Genomic DNA, 9,266 nt, shown 5'->3' on the forward strand with positions numbered 1-9,266 from the left:
TCTTGGATTTGGGGTGATTTGTTGATGAGGTCTGTCAAAACTTCATCAAAGAGGCCTCACTTAGCATAAATTGAACGCTTAATTGTCCAAATGCAATCAAGCTGCCACAAATCCGATTCTGATGATGGACTTTTTTTTTCTTTACTCATCATCTGATCAACATTAGAGACTAGTCTCTGGCCATTTTGCAGACGGCATACGCAGAGATGCAAACAGGTAAGGGGGGAAAAAGGTGAGAACATTGCACGGATCGGGAGCATGCTCCACACAGAATTTGCTTTACATGCTCATTTGTAGTTACTTTAAGGTTTATACAGTATATATATATATATATATACATATTTTTATTATTATTATTATTACCTTTTCACAAAAAAAAAAAAAAAAAGGGAAAAAATAAATAAATAAATAAATAACATCTTGTTGCAACGTTTACAAAAATCAAGATTGAATTTTTTGATATTTGGTCAAAATCTCATGTTATAAAAGATGAAGTGCTATGCAGGCTATTTAATGGAATATTGGCTGATTAGATGGCAATGCTGACCTAAAATGCAAAATGTTCAACCTGGTCTCATAAAAATAGTACCTCTGTGCACTTTTTGTGCGACATCGTTTTACGTACCTTGCTGCACGTTTCGCCGCAGTTTCAAATAGAAATGTCCACTGAGTGGCGCTAAAACACAGGTTCAATATGTGAACCCTGGCACGTTTTTATTACATAGATATTGGTATGTATTGCTGTTTTTTTATTACGTTGCTTCAGATACATATTGTGACGGTTCAGAATTCAAATATCCGGGGACTGTCGTTAAAGGTTAATGCTCTGAAAATATGCCCTACACCAAATCCAGCCCTAAACCTACCCGATAGTGTTAACAAATGCAAAACTGATATAAAAACATATTAGCTGATGCAACTGTGCTATTTGAACTTCCTTTTATGCAGATTTGAACTGTTTTGTTGAACCATAGTTACACATGATTCGAACCAGTGCTTCTCGTCTCTTAAGTCCGTCTCTGTACTCCGTGAGCTACCGAACAAACTTATCACGTATGAAAACCCATAGATATGAAGCTGGATGTGTGCGATGCTAACGTTCAAAAGCATCAGTTTTCAAATCTCCCAGCATATTAATATTGTTTTGAAGTCATAGCATGCTATTATTCCAGTAATTGTGCGAAAATTACGCTTTATTAATCGCAACTCTGTAAATTTGTGTGAAAGTGTTCATTTATTTTGGAAACTGCAGTGATATGTACTTATTGGTACGTATTTCATGTCACGCTAAAAAGTGCACCCAGGTACGTAAATGCCATGAGACCAGGTAGAAAATGTTTGTCCTCTCTCTCTTCATCATTCCCACATCTCAGGCCTCAAATATATAAAATATTAGCCTTTTTAGACATAGTTTTTGAAGAGTAAAGAAAATACTATATAAAACGTATTGAAACAACCAGTTCTTTATTTACCCTTGTAAGATCACAAGTACCCTTGCACGACACCCCCCTCCTTTAATAAAAACTCTTTCTCATTGAATCTAAGCAAATCTCATAGGTGACCTATTTTGATCTCAAAAAAGTGAGTTGTCACTGAAAGGTGAGGAATTTGCATCTATGTATAAGCCTTTCTTTCTTTCTTTCTTTCTTTCAAGCCCTTGTTGGCAACGAAATCATAATTTGTTGGATGGTTATTATAGTTACCTACATCCATTAAAAAAATGTGTTGCTTGAAATTAAATATAAACATTTTAATTTAGTTTTTTTTTATTTTAATTTAGTTTAACTTGATGTACTATAATAACTAAAACCCAAACTGACATAAAATGGCAAAACACACATAACATAATTACTAAAACTTTAACTAAAGTTTAAATTAAAATGGAAAGTATTAATAAAAAACTAGTATCTGTAAGATACTAAGAAAACACTGATTTGTTCCCTCGATTTATTTATTTGTGGCCACATTTTCTCAATTTGTTCTGTTGTTTTAGTGGCCTCGTTGTACTTATTTGTTCTATCGTTTTATGATTTAAATAAAACAAAACAAATGAGCAAATTGGAACAAATTCTTAATTCATGGCCACAATATTATTTGTTTTCACTCACGTGTCATTTTTACTAGTAAACAAGAAGGAAAAATGTAATAAAATTATTTGTGGCAGGAAAATCAAATTGTTGACATCTGTATTTAGCAGCGATCTTGTTATAGGATCACTGAATCAATACCAGGTGCTAATGGGACATAATTGTCACCGGTTTCTGTCCTGTCAAATAGATATTTTTCTTCATGTTGTTTTTTTCTTCAAGCATGAATCAATTCCAGAGCTTTTCCTACTGCTTAACCAACGCACAACAAGACAAGCAACACAAAAGTCCCTGGTCACACAAGTTCAGAAATAAAACCAGAATATATTTTGCAGTTTACTTCTCAACCACGACAGCTAAAGTGGAGTCTAATTCATTTTGAACACTGATCACAGTATCCAGCTTGGGTTTGTCTGGGTCCTATTCTGTCTGAAACTATTATTTTCAGATCTGACAAGCTTTTGAGGAGAACACGTTCAAAGAAAGTCACAGACCTGAACTTTCTTTCAAAAAGTGACCTTAAGGTGACCCTGCAGTGTCTTTGAAGCCGTTTCCTAACTGAGGACATCTTGCTATTGTGAAATCACAAAATCTAGCGATCCATATCCTGCTGTCACACAGTATTATGGCGAATATTTGTAACTGATGTAAAAAAATAAAAATAAAAAAAATAAATTCCTCTTTGTGTCACATACAAAAAATGGGAAATGAAGCAGAATCGCATATATGTGTTGTTTGTTTTTTTTGTGTGTTTTTTTACATGTAATGATAGTAATTATTATGATTAATATTACTGTTAAATTAAATCCATATATAATTAAAATAAAAAATATATATTTATTTATATTTATTATTAAACTAAAATTGAAAATGAAACTAAAATTAAAGCCATAAAAAAAAAACATTTTCAATGCTTGAAATAAAATAAATGTTAATTTAATTAATTTAATAGTTTTAATTTAACAACAACAACATTAATATTAATAATAATAATAAAAGTGTAGAAAATTATCAATTGATCGGTTGACAGCTCTGGTTTAATACATATTCATTTTCTGCCCCTAAAATTCATATTAAACATGAAAAGGAATTTGAGAATTAATTGGCATTCAGCACTCGCTTCACACTCCGCAGTGTGTGTGTGTGTGTGTGTGTGATGATTTCTGTGTTCCCTCTTAAACCCAAGGGTGAGTTCATTAAAGAGAACTGTGCTTTTTGCATCTCTCATCCCTCCTTTATCTCGCTGCTTTAATGTCTGCTAAAAGATGACGGTATATGAAATGGCCTTTCTATTTAGAGGTGATGTGTGTGTAATTTTTTTGATGTTTGAATACTTTCTCCAACCTAATATGCAGAGACAACTATAAACAAGCCATTTGTAAGTGTATTCCCTGGAAAGTGTAAACTCTGTAATGCTATCTAGACACCGCTTGGCTTGTTTGAGCATCATAATCAGCGATACAGACTCAGCCTTTTGACTTTGGCCAGCAAGTAACCATTATAAATAACCTTGGTGCCATGTTAGCTGTGAGTATAGAGGAACCTAATCAACTAATTGAATTATATCAAGCTGTAAATGCCTCCAAAATGCAGAGTCACACAGCTGGACGCTTGCCAATTATTCAGCATTAACACTATGCCATTATCCATCCTGACATTACGCGTGTCCCTTACTTATATGTGCATATGCATGCATTAGAGTCATGATGTGCAATTTAGACAATTATTTAAAAACCCATCCGTATGCATGGTGTGAATAATAATGATGGGAGTCATTATAGAGGCTAATTCCTCTCTGAGTGTCTGAAAGCGGCTCAGATGACGACTGACGGCTGGACACTGCTTTAATACCGTCTGACAACACCTGAGTGGGTGATTGATGTCTGTGTTCTGTCTAGTAATGTGTGCATCTCGGCCGACCACAGAACACCATTGGGAAAGAATGCTTTGATGTATATCATGAGGATATTTATCTGAATACACAAATTAAATTCTGTATATATAAATATAAATCCAAATGTGTGTGTGTGTGTGTGTGTGTATAATATAATATAATATAATATAATATAATTTAAACCATGTATATATATATATATATATATATATATATATATTTATCAGTCATACTATACTATTGTAATTGTTAGAATGGCCATGGATTAGCGATCTCCACATAAAACTGATCGTGCAGGCCAAACCGTAAGTCGTATAGTCTTGAAACTTGGAGGGATGGTAGTACTCACACCGCCTACAAAGTGACCAAGGCGGTGTGAGACGCCTCAATCGGCCTGACGGGGGTGCTACAGCGATCAAAAGTACGAAATCGCTCATAACACCTAAACCTACAGAAATTTGAAAGAAATCGGCCACTGGGGTTGATATTGCATTTTTCAAGGGTGTAAGCAATTGTTGCACATATGCACGATATTTGTATTATAGGATAGAACTCCTCATTCTGGACAACTTTGCCTCTAGAACCACTGCTGTCAATCAGACTGTTGGTTAAATGATTGAGAAGATGTAAAAAACTTACTTTTGCGAACTAGTCCTAGTTTTTTTGCTCAATCTAGAAAAAGAAAAAAAAAAACACTGCAATAAAATTATCTGGACTCACTAGGTCAGTAATTATCAAAAAGAAAATGTTGAAATTTACCCTGTGGGAAGCTATAACGGAGTCGTTAAGAAAAGGGGCCTGTCCAAATTTACCCAAAATCCTATAAAGCCTAAAGGAAAACTCGAAACTTCACGAAACCTGGTGAGCACATGCAACAGGTGATTCTAAACAAGCATGCACAGTTTTAAGGAGATCAGACCACAGCTGGTGCTATAACAGTCATAAATGTAAAAAAAAAACCCCATCATATTTCTATATTGGTAAACTACCTGGATTTGCCAAAAAAATGCTTTTTTAATCATTGATCTATATATAATTTTTTTTGTGTGAACTATCCCTTTAATTCGCTTTTTCTTTTTCTTTTTTTGTATTAATATGGATTTCTATTAATATGTCAATATGAAATTATTTTGTAGTGAAATAGTGAAATAGTGAAAATTGTTCTTAAAAAATATTTTTACTGAATTTTTTTTTTTTAATTACTGCACAGCACAAGATGATTGGCTGATTCTGCAGCCAATGAGATCGCTTGCTCAACATTTAAATAGTCCTCCTTTTACTCTTCATCACAAACAAGCTGCATAGTCTGCATTATCAGTTCATAAATGAAATATGCAAGGTTTAAACCATGTTTGATGTTTAACAAGTGAAAATCTGCATTTTACACAAGCTAGTGTAGCATGACAGCTGTTATGAAGTATATATCTGACTGAACATGGATTTTATTCCCAACAACATGAGTTGTAAACACTAGACCTTTTATTCTAATCTACACAAAAAGCTCACAATGTCTTTGTGGCTTCAGGAATGTTAAACCTAAAGCCGCTTTCTCTGGTTTTGCATTTCAGTGGTATTTTCAGATTTAAATATGGTCTTATGTGTCAGCTGGCACAAATTCCTCTGGAGCAGCGAGATTTAGCCTTTTCCTGAAGGCTAGAAGTAGTTTATATAACATTTTTACACCTCAGCTTCTATTTATAATACAATTTTAATGGACGAGAGAGCAAACTAGAGACGTTGTGTTGTTTATTGTTTGTGGCATTTGTTGAGATCCCATGCGACAATATGAAGAAACCAGGCAAAAAACAATATTTCATTTAAATTTGCATTGCTTTTTGATTGTCTTTGGAGCATGAATGTGGTCTTGATTATCAAGGGATGGTCAATGAATATGAGATATACTGTAAATCTAAACATTTCTGTGGCAAGGCTTAAAGTTTGTATTTTGAATATGTTTTTCCATTTTTATCCATATTCAGATTTACAGCAGCTATTTTTTAAATTTAGCTTATAGCAACATATTCAGAATTTAGCATGTTAAATTCTGATATGCTACTGTAAATAGTAAATCTGCATAAAAAAACGAATCTTAAATATATATACAAATATATTTGAGATAGATTTGAATACATAAATATATGCTAAAACATCTGTATACATTCATACACAGTAAACACCATCCAAAAATTGATGGCCATTAATCCTAAATAAAGATCTAATAAAGAAATATATAAATAAAAATATTTGTATTATATTAATATTAAATGTTATAGTATTTGTATATAATGTTATATTTATGAAAATATTTATGGAAATAATATCAGCTATTAAACAGATATTAATCAATAATAATAATAATAATAATAAATATACATTTTTATTTATTAATATGAATATACTTATTATATTAATAATACTGCATACATAAACTCAATTTTTAATATAATGAATATTTGTTTAGACCCCATGTGACAATATGAAGAAACCAGGCAAATAACTATTTCATTTAAATGTGCATTGCTTTTTGATTGTCTTTGGAGCATGAATATAGTCTTGATTGCCGAGCGATGGTCAAATATGAATATGAGTTACAAATCTAAACATTTCTGATGCAAGGCTTTAACATGACATCTTAAAGATGCTTTTCCATTCGTATCACATTGATCCGGGTCAGTTTTGATACCAAATGGTTAGCGTGTGTGTTGCTGTTCACACACACGGACGTCACAGTAAAGCCGAGTTTGCGGAAAAGCGAAATAGCTGCGGTTTGCGGTGAGCTGATCTCCACGATCACTCGAGAAAGTCCCTGCTCCTTACAAAACTCCACGGCCGTTTCTACCAGCTGTGTTCCCAGACCTTTACGCCGCTGGTTGAAGGACACGACCAACTGAAACACCTCCAGAGACGGTGCGTCGTCTGCGTCTGTGCTCTTCACAGCCAGCAGCCCGGCCAGCTTCGACTTCCCGTTCACCTCCATCTCCACCACCCAGAAACCATTCGCCTGCTTATCCGAGAAGTTGGCCTGAATGTCAGCCATTTCCGCCTCTAGCTTCCTCCTGAGGTGGCCGTCGTAAGCCTCGTGGCAGCAGTAGTAAACCAGACAAGCCCAGGCTCCTCCGAAGAGCACGGCCTGGAAGTACGAGGATCCTCCGAGCACATATCCGGCCACGGAGACGCTGAGGGTCACGCCGATGTGGTCCGGATGACTCATGGCTTTGAGGAAAGCTGGGTAGACATGCTCCAGAATCCCAAAGCGGAAGAGAGAGACAATAGCAGATTTATCTGTGGGCTTGTAGGGTCTGATTATGCTCTTCACTGCAAGAGAGGCACCAAAAAACAGGGTTTAGCTCGATTCTGTCTGAACGTCTGCAGAAAGTCATACGGATTTATAGGCAATACACAAAGAATCGTTATAATTGAAACCAGGGTTGTTATTGTAAACTTAGACCATGGAAACATTTTCATTATTTGAAATAAACATTATCTGAAAAGAATTATACAAACCTTAAACTCCTTAAAATTTCTCGTTTTCATGTAGATAACTTTAAGTAGATGTACTAAAAATTAAAACAATGCAAACTATACAGGCATTTTCAAAAAAATAAATAAATACAAATATAAATACAAATGACTAAACACACATAAAATAAATAATTAAAAAAATCAAATGAAAGTGCAAACAAAAATGTTATTTTAAATGTTAATGTAAATGTAAATGTTAAATCTAATTCAAAATGTTAAAAAACTATAATATATCAAGTAACAAAAACTACAGTAACATGTCAGTGAATCAAAAATAACTACAAATTAAAACTTAACAAAAGCTTTATACATAAATCATAAAAATGACAAAATCCCACAACATTACAAAAGTTATCAAAAATTCAAATGCAAAAAGAAAATATAAAAATAAAATCTAATTCAACATATGAGCAAAAATGCAATACTATAATGATGAAACTAAAATAACTAAAAACTATAACTTAATAAAATGTATAGACAAATAAAAACTAATAAAATGACAAATACACAAAAACAATTCACAAACTAAAACAGAAAATAAATGTAATGCTAATTCAAAATATTATCAAAAACTATACAATGATACTAAAACAACACTGATTAAAACATGAATTATAGACGTCAAAATCAATGTGTTTGGTCATGTATTTCACATATCATCTGAAAAGAGCATATATGGCTTCAAATTTACACAGGTGAAGCATTCAAAACCAGTCAAATAAGTGAATAACTCACCTGTGGTTTGTAAAATCACATGTGATTTTGTGAAATATGTAATATATGTGATTTAATCGAAAACACACTTTATTTTCCAGGGGAAAAACTTAATTGGAATAAATTAGTTTAATTAAAATAATTGTTTTTTGAATGTCTGTAAGCTGTAATCAATCAACAAACTTTAAACATTGTAATAAAAGAATGTTTCACATTTGGGAAACATGACATTCATACATGAAGTCAAGCAACAGCCTTGAACTCACAATTAATCTGAAAAAAGATTTTTAATAATTCACCAAAGCACAAGCTATTCCAGTCCTTGCATGCTAATTACATTAGCACCTTTCAGACACCTTTCTCAACACATTCAGACAGAGGAAAAGTTCACTTACAGCTGGGTTTCTGTTCCATCGCTGCTGCTCAACGCTGCCTTACTGTACCTTCTCACTCAATCTGTGAACTTTAGCCACGGTATCAGACAAATAACCGTTTACAGCGCAGCTTAGGAAAGAAATGAAGCATGTTCAGCACACACACAATGAGGACCAATCATACACTACCTATCCCAAACACTCATAGAAAACTGTTAACATTTATTCGATTTCAAACTCCAAAAGCTTTGAATTGAAATTAATTTTTCACAATTACCTGAAATTAAGTCATAAAAATTCACAAGTATTTGTAAAAGATATAAACCCAAAAATATAATCAATAATTTTGTAATTGTGAGATATTATGCCACAAAAATGACTAATAACTTCACAATTGTAAGATCATAAATATGAGAAATAACTTTACAATTATGAAATATAAAATGATTTTGTAAGATATAAAGTCAAAATTATAACAAATAACTTTGTAATTGTGAAATATGTCATATTGCGGGATGTAAAATCATAAATGTGAGAAATAATTTTGTAATTGTGAGATATAAAGCCAAAAATATGACAAATAGCTTTGCAATTGTGAGATCAAAAGTCATTGTGGGATATAAAATCATAAATACGAGAAATAACTTTGCAATTATGAGATATAAAGTCATATTG

The 9,266-nt window shown here is 32.9% G+C and overlaps 1 protein-coding gene across 1 annotated transcript; it reads right to left on the bottom strand.

The window, feature by feature from the left end:
* Positions 1–6,468: 6,468 nt before the first annotated feature.
* On the bottom strand, positions 6,469–8,631 carry LOC131532261 (N-acetyltransferase family 8 member 3). Its single transcript, XM_058763777.1, has 2 exons — positions 8,613–8,631; positions 6,469–7,296 (listed from the first exon to the last, which is right to left on the bottom strand). The coding sequence occupies exons 1-2, from the start codon at positions 8,629–8,631 to the stop codon at positions 6,614–6,616; spliced, it is 702 nt and encodes a 233-aa protein (XP_058619760.1). The 3' UTR covers positions 6,469–6,613.
* Between the last annotated feature and the right edge of the window lie 635 nt (positions 8,632–9,266).

Source organism: Onychostoma macrolepis, chromosome 23 (genome assembly GCF_012432095.1).
Source record: "Onychostoma macrolepis isolate SWU-2019 chromosome 23, ASM1243209v1, whole genome shotgun sequence".
NCBI classification, from domain to species: domain Eukaryota; kingdom Metazoa; phylum Chordata; class Actinopteri; order Cypriniformes; family Cyprinidae; genus Onychostoma; species Onychostoma macrolepis.